Consider the following 16,620-nt stretch of genomic DNA (forward strand, 5'->3'; position numbering starts at 1 on the left):
CAGCTTGGGTGTAGCTTTTGAATCTCTGTTCATTTCAAGTGAATAGAGCGGAATTGTAATACCACACACAACCTGGAGTACAGGGGTGGTGCCTTTTTTGCAAGAAAGGTTTTTTTTTTTAACAATCCCAGTAAACCACTTAAGGAAGGTTTTCTAACTTGCCAAAAGTATACTCTCAAATTTGCAGAACACATGTAGTTATAAAGAATCCATGATGCAACATAATCCTACATTATTTATTAGCTGTACAGTAGTACATTCGCATTTGAAAAATCCTACTTTTTTTGCCCATCACAATATTTTAAACAATGAATCAATGTTGGCCTCTTAAAATAATGAAAATATCACAGGACAGGTGGTTATAAAATAATTAGGAAAAAAAAAAAAAAATCCAGAACAAACAAAATTCAGACTAAACTGATAGCTATTGAAATGCAGTACATAAAAAATAAGGGGGGAAAATTAATTTACAGACGTAAGGAATGAAGTTTCTTAACATGATGTAATATATTATGCATGAATCTATGTGACTAACGTATAGAGAGGAAAAAAAAAAGTCTAAAAAGAAACTGGTGTCGATAATGTATACCATACCTAGTAAAGTTTATGGTCTAGAACAGTATGGAAAGGAGGGTGGGGGAGAAAATAACCCACACGCAACCAACAACATTTAGCATTTGAGGGTACAGGTTTCAGATTTGCAAAAAAACTTTCGTCATCCAAGAACGTTTATGTATATTTCATCATCCCGTGTCAGCCGTTAAAAGTCATCTGACTACATCTCTCCGCAGTTATTTAAACTTCGATAGAAAAAGATTAAATGTAAAAAAAGTTATTTACAGAATCAAGTGTCGCACAACAAAAGCCATAGCCTGGAAAAGAAATCCAAAATAAACATTTAAGCATGCTATATATATATATTTATATGTACTAATGATGGACAGCCGTGTTTCGGAAACCCGTTGCAACTTCTGGGAACAAATGTTTGAGCCACAACCTTTTTTTTATAAAATAAAATGTAGGCCTTACCGGAACTCAATTCCCTAAAGCAAACGATTGACGCTGACCTGTTAGCCAGTCCATTTGCATCTGACATTTATCTTTTTTTATTTTTTTACATAGCCTATTTCCATTTAAAAATCATAAGGATTTGCTAAAACGAGCTATCCAGTTTTTATTTAATTTGGGAAAAAAGAGCCTTCTCGGTGATCTCAACGCCAATACGTAAAAAATAAGCAACTAGGAAAGAAGTCACTTCTCCTTCGGCGAGATTTCTAAAATGCCACCAACACTACGTACAACTTCTTGGAGTCCATGATTTCATGTTTTCGGACATTGAAGATCGCATCCTCAGGTCAGCCAATGTGCATCATCACTTTTTTTTACCCCCCCTTAAAGGGGTTTAGTAAAAGTCCTTAAAATTTAATGAAAGCAAAAAAAATAAAAAATAAAACGTTTCCCATAAAATAGAGGTGGGCCATTTAAACACAGCCCGGGCCAGTTCAATCAGAAGGCAATAATCTTTCGGTCATCACCGGTCCATCAGGCTGAAGATCATCTCTGGGGTACTGAGATCTCCGTTGGGAGCTTCAACTGTGGGAGCAGCTGGTGGAACATCTACTACGTCTTCTGCTTCCATATCGGTTTCTTTCTTCACTTGTACTATGATATTTTCAATTTCTCCTGTGCTTTGATCTTCCACTTGAATGACTGTGGCGGCTGTAAAGATAACATGGTAGAGTCAAGTAGGATTACAATGACAATCTATACTTATTTATCTGAAAACTAATAACAAAGAGAGCCACCAATGACGGCAGGTAATAGACATAGCTTATCTTCACAGTGACCTCTGCAAAGGTCATAAAGCATGCACAGAAAGCTTTCCCAGAGCAGTCAATAGGTAAGGTAATCAAAAGCTACTCTCTAGTCCAGTGGTTGATTCATAGGGGACCAAGCTGTGGCAGAACTTCAATTCCCATCATGCCTGGCTACCGAACGCTTTGTAGTTCTAGTTGTGCAGTTAGAGGGCCACAGCTTAAGACACAGTGACTTTTGTCTGTCTTGTGTAACTCTGTACAATCTTTTATTGGCACATTTAAAAGGGGGCTTCCACATAAAAATAACTTTTCATATGTTGATGGCGATGAGGATAACATAGCATATACTTAAAGGAGAAGTCTGGCAATTTTTTTTTTTTTATTAAAGCAATGTATTACCCCCCTAGTTATACAAATCCCCAACAAACACTTATTACGGGAAATGCATAAAGTACTTTTTTCTCTGTACATACTACTGCATCAAGTCTTCACTTCCTGAACATGGTGATGTCACTTCCTGGATAACAGTGATGTCACTTCCTGGATAACATTGCGATTTCACAACCAGACTCCCAGAGCTGTGCGTTCTGTGACTGCTGGAGAGGATGATGGCAGGGGGATGCTCAGTGTCCCTCCAGTGTCCCCCTGCCAACATCCTCTCCAGCAGCCACAGCCCGCACACCTCTGGGGGTCTGGTTGTGACATCACCATGTTATCCAGCAAGTGAAGCCTTGATGCAGTAGTAAGTGCAGGGAAAAAAAAGCACTTCAGAAGCATTTCCTGTAATAAGTGTATATTGGGGATTTGTATAATAAAATAAAATAAAATACTTCAAAAAAACAACTTTCTGCTGCACTTCTGTGGAAAGTTAGAGTTTGGGGACATGAAGATGTAGACCCAGGGGGAGCGCTGAAAGGTAAGAATACGCTGTTTATTATGTTAACCCCAAGGGCAGCAACATATGTTATTTGTGAGCTGAATAACTTCTTTATGTCTAACATCCCTGTGCGGAAATGAAGCCAGTTTTCTAGAAAAGCATACCCCTATTCAAGAGCTAGGCAACAGTAAGAAACCCCAAAAATAAGATGTTACGTGAACTGTAAGCGCATTTTTATAACAGTCCCTTAAAGTGATCACCTAAATGTGTTGTCTCCACACTATTATGTCTATGTGGCTGAAGTGAATCTTGCTCTGTTAACATACTTTGTTTTGGTTGATTAGTTTTTCCTGGGGGTCTTCCTCTGCGTTTCTTTGCAGGAGGGGCCAATGGAGTAAGTGGCTGTTCCATTTCATGCTCACGATCTGCTTCAATCTCAACTGGGAGATCATCATCATCTTCGTCATCCTCATCATCATCCAAGTCTGGATCTGCATTATCCTCTAAAAATCAGGGGAAAAAAAGGAACAATTTTCAGAATAATGAAAGGAGCGGTGGTAAAGTACATGTTTACAAACACATGACGTGAGAAATAGGGGTCTGGATACTAGTTCCCGCACCAACTGCTGCACTAGGAGGGTAGGGGCCTAGAGCTGAGACACTAAAAGATGGCGTCTAAAGAGGAGTAACCAAGTGAGAAATGCCAAATACAAGTCATAATGGGCAGAAGCATCTACTCCTCGTGTGTAGACGACCGCTTCGCCTACAGCTGATCAGGTCTTCCACAAAGCTGGCCACTATAGCAGAGATCCATTACGAGAGGCCTATATGATACCAACCCCACATGTCACTACAGAAAACTATGACCAGAATTGTGTTTCAATTAAACTATATATAAATTTGCATGTCCTTTACCAAAACTGAATTTCCTTACCACTATCTGTGGACCCTTCCTTTTTTGAGCGCATCTTCCTCTTGCGTCCACGCTTTCCCTTTTTATGGATTATTTCGCCCTCTCCTCCATTTTCTCCATCTGTACCATCAGGGCCAGTGCAATTCTCTGCGTGCCTTGACATTGTATTCTGAGGGAACCAATTTACAGATGGTTATTTGAAAGTTCAACCTCACCACACAGAATAGTTAAATGGAATGTGGCACCTAGAAAAATTTATTATATATTTATAATTATTCCACCAAACAGAAGTCTTACCCTTCGTGTAAAGGTCTTTCCACACTTTGAACACACAAATGCGGCAGGAACGAAGCTAGGATCATGGTATCTCTTGAAATGCATGTCCAGAAGCTGCTTCTGACGGAATGTTTTGTCACAATGGCTACATGCATATGGTTTCTCACCGGTATGGGTACGTTTGTGCATTATCATATGACGTTCCTGAAAAAAATAAAGACAACATTAAGAAAAGAGGCTATAGACCCCCCCCTCTCTTATTACACGAGCCTCAATCAGCAAGAACTGGAGTGCCATCTTGTTCTGTTAAAGGAAACATTTTGGAGTCTTCATCCTATATAAAAAAAAAGTGTGAAAAAGTGTGCACATGACTGACTTTATAAACTAAAATGCCCTTCACTTCCATCTCAGATCAGGACTTGTGGCAATAAAGATGCAAAAAACCACTCAATCTATGTCAATGACCAGTAAGTCCCATCATCCCTCAGGAGAAGGGTTTGGGCACTGTAGCTGAAGGGAGCAGTGACCCGTCCACTTTATTAACTCAATGGGGGACACGTGACAGCCACTGAAAACACTGGTATGAATCATGGTTTGAGATGAAGCGTGGAGGCCATGGAGGAGTATTCACCCTATAACAGTTTGAAAGACGTTTATAAGTGAAAGCCCTTCTAAGTACTACATTGCTGGAATCTGGATATGGAGTTCTTTTATCCCAGGCACAAGGGTTGCTATCAGTAACACCATGCACCAATAAGCATATATCCGGGTTGACAGTTTCCTGTTGCCGATCACACCGGCAGTGCATACATACCTTCACCGCAGTGTGATCGAATGTGTTGCTTTAAAAAAAAACAAAAAAAAAAAAACACACGTTCTTTATCTCTGGCTGACCTTTTAAAAAGGCGGCCAGTGACACTGTCAGCTCCCACCCTGGTCTCTGGCCGCCATACCACTTCCTCCAGATTTATTGACAGCCAGAAGAGGCCGCCTGAAGATACAGCAGTAGCTGGAAAGCGATGCAGACAGGAGCAGACAGCGTCACAGACCCATTTCCGTGTCGTCTGTTTCCCTTTAAATTATAAGGTGGTGATAATGGATATTTATGGCATGGCACAGTAGGTTAAGTTCTAAATTAACATTTTTACAAGAAACTAAACCATGGCTCTACTTGCTAAGCGTTTAGACCTGTTCCCTACGGACTAGATAGTGTCACCGACCGGGACATTACCTGTCTGCAGGCATATTCACACTGGTCACATTTGAATCGTTTTTCATTCTTGTGAGACTTCTGGTGCTGGATGAGGGCGTAGCGCTCATGGAAGACCGTATCACAATAGCGGCACTTCTTGCCTTGCTCGATAAAGGAATGCTGTTTACGTAGATGAACACCTGAAAAGAATAGAAAAGCTGATTAGGTAAGGAAGCAGAGTTGTCATTTAAACAAGGCTACTACATAGACTAGGAAACCGATTTATAGATCAAAGATCAGGTTTCCCAGCATTTACACTCACCCAGATCACTTTTCCTTGCAATAACTGTATCACAATGCGGACAGTGAAACTTGGCAACATTCTCAGTATGCTTCTGTAAAATGTGCATTTTCATTGTACCGCTTTGGGTAAAACGTGCATGGCAGATATAGCATTCATATGGCTTTTCACCTAGAACACAAAACCAGTAAAGACAATATTAGACATATATTCCTTACACAGCACTACATGTTTTAGCCAACAAGAGGTTATAGCCCCCTAATAAAGTTTTGGAATGAGACATTTTTCTTCAACCTAGCAGCAAATATACTGATCTCTGGTATGACCAAACATACAAAAAAAAAAATTAAAAATCACATTTAGTACTTTGTTGGTCCTACTATGGCTTTTATGAATTTTTTTATGCATGGACCATACTGATTAATCTACTTTCATCTGGTTCCAACTATGCCAAATGCATGTACATTGTATAATATCACTTGAAAAGAAACGTTACCAAAACAAGAGTATATTTGCTTCAGAGACAATAAATGTTCAATAGTGTGTGGGGCGGGGCGGGGGGGAACTTACCCGAATGGGTTCTCATGTGTCGCTTCAGTTTGTAAGTGTCTCTACTGGCGTAACTGCACAAACTGCATTGGAAAGGACGCTCTCCTGTATGAGACCGTATATGTCTCTTCAACTTGCTCACCTAATTAAAAATAAAATAATCAAATCAATATTATAATAAAGTCTTATCGACAAAGTGTTGTGTGATTTAGTGGCACTACGGGAAACACGAAGTGGGTGCCTGTGGACGCTGTTCAGACCACGAACCTTCTGTGTAGATATAGACAATGATCCACGGCACTCCAATAAAGTGAAAAACTTCAAATTTATTCAAAAAAGTGGATTACATAGTGCAACACAGCAGGACACGACATATATATATATATATATATATATATATATATATATATACACACACACACACACACACATACATACATACATACATACATACACATATAATATTATATATGAATGAATGAATGAATGAAGTTGGATGCGGCCTGGAACTCTGTTCTGGAAAACATGGATACGGCCTAAGGTGATATCCAAGTTTTACAAGCAGCCTCAGGCCTCCCACAAACTTTAGCCACTGCTCTCGTTTGGACAGACCTGAGCATGCTAGAGTAGCGCTCATCTGTAATGGTAAGGTGTAATACCAACAAAAGAACCAGTTGTTGCCACTTACCTCAACACTGGCATAATCGCACATGGAACATTTAAAAGGTTTCTCGTGAGTGTGTTTGTAACGGCGATGTCTGACCAATTCGCCACTCGTCACAAAGGCCATGTCACAGTCTGGGCACTTATGAGGCCTAGTACCTATAAATGGGAAGATATACAACATGAAGTATGGACAGGCAACATATGAAAGAATGAGAACTGTTCTTTGCAATAGCAATAGGATAAAGAACATGTCAGTATGGAGCTATAGCAGTACATTAAGTAATGACAATGGGGCGTTTCATGGCAGAGGATACTTTGAAGTTCTGTAATAAATAAAAATCTTCAATATGTAGTATTCTTAGTAGTTTCCCCACAATCTCGCACCACTCAGGGGTCCAGCAAGCTGTTCCACTACACCAGTGCTTTTCAAACAGAGGCGGGCCTCACCAGTGAGGCGCCCCCTGGTTGTTGGTGATGCCTAGCTGGGGAGCCAGTTTTCAAAAAAGTAACTTATGATCTGCACATTCCTTTGCAGTTTGCAAAAATCTCCATTTTAGCAACATAATTTATTTTGTGCTTGCTTTATTAGTATCTAGAGCTTGGGAGACAGGTGAAAGGTAGCCCTAGCATTATTTTCAGCTTTTAAATAAGACTTTCACCACAGATGGTGAGGCCTCTTGGTCAGTCTGGTGATGCCCAGGCATTGCCTTGGTCTATTGGGTGAGGCTCCAGTAGAAAAAGTTTGAGAAGCACTGCACTACACCACAGCTTGCTGGTCGCAGATGCTCAGTTAAAGCACGAGGTATAAGAGGACACGCTTGTCTATGAAAAAAGCAGAAGATGGAAGCTAGGAACTAATGTGAGAGGATTAGCAGTGAGGGAACAAATTATGAACTGCAAAAGAGGGTGAAGACACCAGAGGCAGAAAAGTAAGAACAGCCAGGAGAAGAGGTCAGTGACCTGAGGAAGAGCACATAGGGAGCAACAGTGACACCAATAGGGTGAGGATACGTTTTCAGGATGCAGTATTACTGCTCTATTGTTGCTCAGTGTGTAACGGACCTGCAACCTATCAATTCTTCCCTCCAAACTACAAAACATGCTTCTGAAATAGGAATGTGTCCATTTTTATAATTTCATGCCAATAAGCCTTCTTGTAAGTAACGTTGCTGTATGCTGAAAAGTAAGACACACACATGCATAATATGGAAGCTAACCTGTATGAGTATTCAGATGGTTCCTAAGCAAGGTAACCGTTCTAAACGCCCGACCACAGAGGTGGCATTTGTGTGGCCGTTCATCGGTATGACTCTTCATATGACGATCGAGGTTTGACCGTCTAGGACAAGTATAACTACAAAGTTCACACTGGAAAGTCTTCTTTACACCTAAAAAAAAAAATAGAATAAAACATTATTTTACCAAACATTTATCAGAACCATATAAATTATAAATAAAATAAATTATAGGAGTTCAAGTCTCCCAGTGGGCGGCTAGGAACGATTCAGTGAGCAGTCTGCATTGCATATGCCTGGTTTTCATATTGCAAAATCAAAAAGCCCATAAGATATGGACATTTCCTTTAAAATTATCTATACAGAATGTCTAACAGTGGTAAATGCCACATTACAGTGTTATATAGATTTTTTTAATAAAATTGATTTAAATATTCCGCACAGACAATGTTAAAGGGAATCTCCTCTATTAATCCACCGGCATATAAATCAGCTAATAGACAAAGTAACAAAGTTACCTTTCTTTTTAATTTTTGTTGGCTTGGGGGGCTTCATATTTCCAACTACTTTTTCAGCATTAACCTCGGAGAGGAGCCCTTCCTGCTGTTCTTCTTCAAAGTCATAAACCGAGACATCCACGTCCTTCCCTTCTTCAGTGTAGCGCAGTTTACTTTTCTTTGTTTTCTTCATCTTTTTGATAGGCGGTGCATAGTCTGGATCCTTTTGCCATGTTGTCTCGTCCTGTGACTGAAGCTCTGCTTGCTCTAACGTTTCCACTTCACCATTTGCACCAACCTTGACAACCTGGAACCCCTCCGGGAGGGGCAGTGTGTGACAAATCATTGGCTCTCCATCTGTCAGACCTTCCTTGGCCACCTCATTGTCATAGGCGGCGTGAAGCTCGCCCACAGAAGTGGCAGCAACAGGGACGGCTACTGGGACCTGAACAAGCTGGAGTTCTCCTAAATTAATTGGCTGTTCCTCCATATTTACAACTTGTAAGGTTATGATCTGTGTATCATCTACTGTGGAGTCGCCTTCTTGGGGTACGACCCCTTCCATGACTTCGGTTTTCATCTGTAGTATTGTAGAGTCAAGCTGTTCCATCATAACCATCTGAACATTGCTATTAACATCGCTGGACACGTCATTCACGTCCGTCTGACTCTGCACCATAACGCAGCCATCTTCATCGGCACCACCCTCTCTACGTCTCTGATAAGTCTTTGTTTCTTTTCTTTTCATGAAGGACTCTGAATCATCAACAATGGCTTCTGCCATCTCGCCTTCCATCTTTACAAACTAGAGAAAAGAACTGAAATGAAGAGAAAAATGCAGATTAGTGACTGGATAGATACGTTAGTCAGAAGTTTCCACTTTAGGCTACATCCACAAATTCAATCTGGACACCGCACAATATTAAGTATGAGTCTCTATTGGGAACTTCTGATGGTAGGAGAACCCCTTTATAACACAACACATTACCAAGCATGTGTCTTGGTAGGGAAGATAATCTAATGTTCTTAAAGCAGCTTACCTGCCATGATGTTATCCATTGGGGCTGTTTGATTAGAATATATGTGTATATATGAAATATGACCGCATTGCCCTTGCAGACAGTGAGGTTCAGCAGCACTAACCCTCAGCGGCTGCAGCTCTCCTTACCTATATATTCCATCAGTCACCTGTAACCAGTACGGGGAACCAATAACCCCTGATGAGATGAGGAGTCCGTGTATGGAATCCAGCCATATGAAACAATAATATTTATTCAGTTTCTCACAGTTTATCGTGCCTAATGGTCTAACACAAGCTATTAGGACAACACACCCAAACCTATAACGTAAGATACTGTGCCGGTGTATCTAATCTTATATAAATGGATCTTGGACGCCAAGCCTGTATCTAAGCCTGTGATACTGCGCAGCCGAGCAGATTTATCCCTGTAGCTGCTATTAAACTAAACCCATGAAAACCGATAGCGCTGCTACATGAAAACTATATGTACATATCTCCATTATTACAGGCAGAGATAGGTCTGCACAGCAGTGTTATCTGCGACACAGCATCTGATAACCAGCATTAAATCCTGGAAACCTGGGCCATATCCTGGATAGACAAAGGGGCCTGAAGTGGACCGTCTACAACTGTGCCCACCAGCTGCTAAGAAACTACAACTGCTGCCTTTGTTCTGGAAGATGGCTCTTATACTATAGTGTATACACTATACTGCCCCTATTTACAGTCATTCTGCTGCAGGATGTTTAGTTCTTTTTCCCTCCTATGGTCATACATTGCTTCCTACATAGAAGCCAGGTGTTGGATTAAAACACTGCTGCGTCTCCTCTTCTCACTCCCTTGAGGAAACCTTATAGAGGCATCCACTGTGCACAGCTATTGGAGTGATCCCTTTAACCCCTTAAGGACAGAGCCAATTTCGATTTTTGCGTTTTCGTTTTCTCCTCGTGCTTAAAAGGCCATAACACTTGCATTTTTCCACCTAGAGACCCACATGAGCCCTTATTTTTTGCGTCACTAATTGTACTTTGCAATGACAGGCTGAATTTTTGCATAAAGTACACTGCGAAACCAGAAAAAAAAATGTGTGGTGAAATTGAAAAAAAAAAAAACGCATTTTGTTTATTTGGGGGAAATGTGTTTTTACGCCTTCGCCCTGGGGTAAAACTGACTTGTTATGCATGTTCCTCAAGTCGTTATGATTACAACGATATATAACATGTATAACTTTTCTTTTATCTGATGGCCTGTAAAAAATTCAAACCATTGTCAACAAATATACGTCACTTAAAACCGCTCCATTCCCAGGCTTATAGCGCTTTTATCCTTTGGTCTATGGGGCTGTGTCAGGTGTCATTGTTTGCGCCATGATGTGTTCTTTCTATCGGTACCTTGATTGCGCATAGGCGACATTTTGATCACTTTTTATTACAATTTTTCTGGATTTGATGCGACCAAAAATGCACAATTTTGCACTTTGGGATTATTTTGCGCTGACACCGTTTACCGTGCGAGATCAGGAATGTGATTAATAGTTCGGGCGATTACGCACGTGGCGATAGCAAACATGTTTGTTTATTTATTTATAACCTGGGAAAAGGGGGGCGATTCAGACATATTAGGGGAGGGGGCTTTTTACTAATAATACTTTTTTTTACTTTTACACTTATACTACAAGCCCCCCTGGGGTTAGGGTTATTCCCCCCCCTGGGGTTAGGGTTATTCCCCCCTGGGGGACTTCTAGTATAAGTGCTTTGATCTCTCATTGAGATGTCTGCAGCATAGATATGCTGCAGAGATCCATGAGATAGGCACTCGTTTACTTCCGGCTGCTGCAGCCGGAAGTAAACGAGTGCCGAGCCGGGGACGGCGCCATCTTGGAGCGGTCCCCGGCCGGCTTCAGAAATGGAGATCGCTCCTCCGGGATAACATCCTGGAGGAGCGATCTCCCCACTAGACACCAGGGATGACGCTGCGTCCGGTAATCGGATGCAGCTGTCATGTTTGACAGCTGCATCTGATTACTGTATTAGCGGGCACGGCGATCGGACCGTGCCCGCTAATACCTGCGGTCTTGGGCTACAAGCGGCACCCGGGACCGCCGCGGTTCAGAGCAGGGTCGCCGCGCGGCCCCGCTCTGAACGTCCTTAACGGCATCAGGGCGTAAATATACGCCCTATGTTGTTAAGGGGTTAAAGCCCAGAAGCCTTATTTACACCCCACGTAACCCTATAAAGAAGGGGGAGGGGGATGCTGCTGCAGCCATTGCCCAGTGTGCAGTCAGACCTCCAATATGAATGGAGTCGGCACATCCTGAATTAATAAGTGTTATATGAATAAGGTGGTGGTGATCCCATACCTGCTTACAGACAATATATGGGTCACACATACTGATTTATTTGGTGGCACATTGCACATTTGCACCAATTCTGGCCGAATCACACCTGACAGATTCCCTTTAAGTTTAGCCCAATTGGCTTACTTTACTTTAAACCAGAATTCACAGCCAAAATGTTGATGTAATGCTTAGTACATGTAGGTCTCCGCCCTTTTTCTTTCTTTTTTTTTTTTTTTTACTAAAGCCACGCCCCTTTGTCAGGCCTGGCTAACGAGTGTCAAACTCAAATTGACATCAGAATTTTGAGTCCAATAGTCAATGTACGGTCAGACCTATGAGCTGCAAGGTTGTAGAGCTGGGCTTGTCTCATCTGTATCTGACACTTTGGTGTAACCCGGCATCCTGTCTGCCTGACACTGATGGTTAGAGGTTAGTGTCTGGGGAGTTGTCAGCGTGTCCTGGAGGCAGCGCTATATACTTCATCCCGTGTGATTCAGGTGACATTGTGTATACAATAGACCGGAGATAGTCTACAGCTGCTCTACGTCAGGATAAACAGCCCAAACCTAGCCACAATAACACTAGCTGCCCTACACTACATAGTATACAGAGAAACACAGGGATACGGGTATTCTGCTATATACATAATGTGTATGGGCAGAACATGATGGGAAAGTTATATAGGATATATAACAGATTGGATAGTATAACATGTAGTTGGCTCTTACAGCACAGGAGGCGGCTAGTCGGGAACGTTTTGCCTCTTTGCCGACGTGTAATAAGGTTAGCGCTCCCGACAAGGTGGATAACCTGGAAAGATACTTCGCTTTAGTTTCCAAACCTACAATAATGGACACAGAGAAGGAATCCTATGTCAGACTTCAATATTGCAGATGTGTGTTAGTGAAGACTTCAGATGAGAAGGATTTAGGGGCAGTAGGAAAGGCTAATCATTCAGATGTATAACCAGGAGATCGCTGTATACAGCTCTAGTGAGCCCACTGTGCTGTATACCGTGTATCCCATGTCTGGTTATCCCTCCGTCTTATGATGTCACAGCTTATCTGTGGTTTTATTGGATAGTTCAATGGCCAGAGGATTCCCCACAACCCAACAGCTGCTGCCCATGCGGGGGCCTCACTGGTCCCACATCCGGCCATACCCGTTCTGTGATAATAGAGTAAGGGAACATTATAATGGCCAGTGCTGCACAGCTTCCTCTTCTCCTGAAGATGTGTATATCCATAGTCTGACGTCATTCATCCCCATCTACAGAGGAGTGCCAGGCCTTTATGCAGTCACTATTGGCAGCCATGGGTTGCTGTGTGACGATGATGCATATGCAGACACTCAGCATAGGATAGGACCACCCCGCTCCAACATGTCAGAATAAGACATTAGGGGGAGCTGTCACTAGTGCTGCAGAGTGAGCAGGGATAGTTGTCACTCACTCTGTATAGTCTGCAGTACTAGTGAGAGACGGCTTTGCCCTGTGTAATGTCTATTCTAATGGTAACATGCATTATACAGACATCAGGGAAGGCTGCAGCACTAGCGACACAGACAGCTTCTCCAAGTGTAATGTCTATTCTAATGGTAAAATGTATTATATAGACGTCAGGGAAGGCTGCAGCACTAGCGCCACAGACAGCTCCCCCAAGTGTAATGTCTATTCTAATGGTAACATGTATTATATAGACGTCAGGGAAGGCTGCAGCACTAGCGACACAGACAGCTCCCCCAAGTGTAATGTCTATTCTAATGGTAACATGTATTCTATAGACATCAGGGGAGGCTGCAGCACTAGCGACACAGACAGCTTCTCCAAGTGTAATGTCTATTCTAATGGTAACATGTATTCTATAGACATCAGGGAAGGCTGCAGCACTACTGACACAGACAGCTTCTCCAAGTGTAATGTCTATTCTAATGGTAAAATGTATTCTATAGACATTACACTTGGGGCAGCTGTCTGTCAGTAATGCTGCAGCAGAGCAAGCAGGGCTAACTCACTTGCTCTTTTACATTGTGCTGCGGCTGTAGCACTAGTGACACACACAGCTTCCCCCAGTGTAATGTATATTCTAATGGTAACATATTACATAGGCATCAGGGAAGGCTGCAGCGCTAGTGACACACACAGCTTTCCCCAGTGTAATGTCTAACGCTAACAATATATAGCTATTGGGAGGCTGCAGCACTACTGACACACACAGCTTCCCCCATATGTCTATTCTAATGGTAATGTGTTATATAGACATCAGGGGAGGCTGCAGAACACCCAAAACACACACAGCTCCCCCCCCCCCATATAATGACCATTCTAATGATAATGTGTTAGGGTGCCTTCACACCTACCGTATCGCAGCAGAAAATCCGCTGCGGATCAGCAGCAGATTTAACTAAATGAATGAACACAGCATTACATACGCACTGTCAAATCTGCTGCGGATCCGCAGCAGATTTGTAAGTGCGGATTTGATGCTGTGTTCATTCATTTAGTTAAATCTGCTGCGGACCTGCTGCGGATCCGCAGCGGATTTTCTGCTGCGATACGGTAGGTGTGAAGGCACCCTTATACAGACATCAGGGGAGGCTCAATCACTAGTGAGAGGTAACTGTTCCTGTAACCACAGCTTGTGCAGCCCTGCAGTTCCCAACATAACCACTAGGGGCAGCAGGGCCAAGTCACCCTTTACTGCTGACACTCAAGTGTAAAAAAAAAAAAAAGTTACATTTTTCTTAAATTATCTCAACATATTGTAAAAAATAAATAAATACTCATAAAATATCTACATCTGGAATCAGTTTCCTACTGACTATGAAAAACCATAAAGGTAATGGGGTGCAGGTGTTTACGATTACACTGCGCCTATAACAGCCCAGGGGACGCTGTAGTATACAGGAATATTCAGGGGGAGGGATCCTTGGCTCTCCAGCTGTTACAAAACTACAGCTCCCATCATTCCTGGACAGCCAAAGCGAAGCATGATGGGAGTTGTAGTTTTGCAACAGCTGAAGCGACAAGGATCCCTACCATAGAAATCATTAGTGATCTAGGGACAAAAAGGAGAAACTCACTTCTGGACAGACATTTAGAACAAGGCGGCAAAATTTACAACCTAGATCTAAAGGGATTATAAGGTCGTGGCAGTAAAGCGAGATCTGGGACCTCCGTATACTTTATTATAATTTTGCAGCATCATCAGATCAGAGGCAGATGTGAACTAAAATTGTTGGGAGGGGGAAATATAATATATATATATATATATATATATATATATATATATATATATATATATATTTTATGTGTTTTTTTTCTGAAATAGTAGATACTGGGAACAATCGTCTGGCAGAGGTGGTTGGTAAAGCGCATCATATGAGAGGCAGATGTGAACTAAAATTGTTGGGGAGGGGGGGGGGGAATATATATATATATATATATATATATATATATATATATATATATATATATATAAAAACCCCCAACAATTTTAGTTCACATCTGCCTCTGATCTGATGCGCTTCGCCAACCACCTCTGCCAGACGATTGTTCCCAGTATCTACTACTCTTTTAGAATTTTTTTTTTTTTTTTTATAATATACATTATATATATATATTTTTTTTTTTTTTAAGTGTAGTAGGCAGAGGTGGTTGGTAAGGTGCAGCAGTTCAGAGGCAGATGTGAACTAAAATAGTTTGAGGGGGAAAATAAAATGAAAAAAAAAAAAAAAAAAAATTATTTTCCTTAAAATAGTAGTAGATACAGGGAACAATCCTCCAGCAGAGGTGGTTGCTTAAGCTACAGTAACAATATAAAACTTGCATAAAAGGAAAAAAAAAAAATTCAGCTTGTGAGGAAACATAGCAAATAAACGCAGGTAGTGTGAACGGCGGCCGATGGAGGAAGCGGCTGTTCTCCCGCGCTGTAGTCCGGGGGGTTACCGCCATAACCGAGGCGCTATGGACGGGCGTGGTTTCGTATGAGGTAAAAAAATATAAATAAATAAAAATTGCGGGAGAAATTGCGGCGCTTACAAGCAGTAAGGACAAAGCCGGGAGAAGGCGCCATACGGTTCGGTGCGGTATCGGCGCGGTTCTTGCAGCGGAGCTGACGAGGAGAACAGAGGAGGCAGCTGAGGGGAAAATGGAGGCGGAGGAGGAGGAGAGGCCCAGCGCGGCGGCAGCCACAGCCTCAGCCATAGCGTCCTCCTGTGCCTGCCCGTCCTAGCGGCCGCCTGGGCGCACAGCACCTCAGCCGCCTCCTCACAGGCCCGGGCTACAGACATTTTACCAAATACAAATAACGATAGAGGGAGACAAACACCCCCATCCGCCGCCCGCACCGGAGCCCCATCGTGACACCTAGAGGCCGGAGAAAGCTCCTGCAAAATCGCGCTTACAATTCTCCTTACCTCTCTAGAGCGGCTTTTTCTCTGTTTTTTTCTGCTTTTTCGCACAGATTCGGCTGATCCGGACTCACAGGGACCCGCGGGAGGCGAAAAAACCGACGCGCCACACGATAACCAGCTCGCCGTTTAATCTCTCCAAAAGCCCTGCTTCACAAAATGGCGGAATCATCGGTTAGGGAGCATGCGCAGTTAAGGAGGGGCCAGGGGGATTCTGGGAATTGTAGTTGGTCGCCGTCGGAGAGGCGAACTACATAAGCGCTCGCGGAGAGGGGCGGGAGGGGGAAGCCGAGGGGCGGAGCCGCAATTTGAGCGCCAAATTTGAAAGGCGACGCCGTGACGTAGTAGACCGGGGGGGATGTGCGCCTCCGGGACCACAGGAAGGGGAAGTGTATATTAGCCGGGAATAGAATAATAATATATAACGCTACACTGTGTGCTTTACACTGTAGTCACACAGTGCGGTACCGCAATGCGTGTGTGGCTACAACTGCATGGACGTGTACACACTACTATGTGTAACGCAAG

At 42.6% G+C, this 16,620-nt stretch overlaps 1 protein-coding gene across 1 annotated transcript; it reads right to left on the reverse strand.

The window, feature by feature from the left end:
* Positions 1 to 215: 215 nt before the first annotated feature.
* On the reverse strand, positions 216 to 16,263 carry CTCF (CCCTC-binding factor). Its single transcript, XM_069965217.1, has 11 exons — positions 16,099 to 16,263; positions 8,345 to 9,141; positions 7,809 to 7,979; positions 6,614 to 6,747; positions 5,947 to 6,067; positions 5,398 to 5,547; positions 5,115 to 5,275; positions 3,905 to 4,087; positions 3,629 to 3,776; positions 3,021 to 3,197; positions 216 to 1,719 (listed from the first exon to the last, which is right to left on the reverse strand). The coding sequence occupies exons 2-11, from the start codon at positions 9,117 to 9,119 to the stop codon at positions 1,532 to 1,534; spliced, it is 2,208 nt and encodes a 735-aa protein (XP_069821318.1). The 5' UTR covers positions 9,120 to 9,141; positions 16,099 to 16,263; the 3' UTR covers positions 216 to 1,531.
* Between the last annotated feature and the right edge of the window lie 357 nt (positions 16,264 to 16,620).

The sequence above is a fragment of the Dendropsophus ebraccatus genome, chromosome 4 (assembly GCF_027789765.1).
Source record: "Dendropsophus ebraccatus isolate aDenEbr1 chromosome 4, aDenEbr1.pat, whole genome shotgun sequence".
Lineage (NCBI taxonomy): Eukaryota > Metazoa > Chordata > Amphibia > Anura > Hylidae > Dendropsophus > Dendropsophus ebraccatus.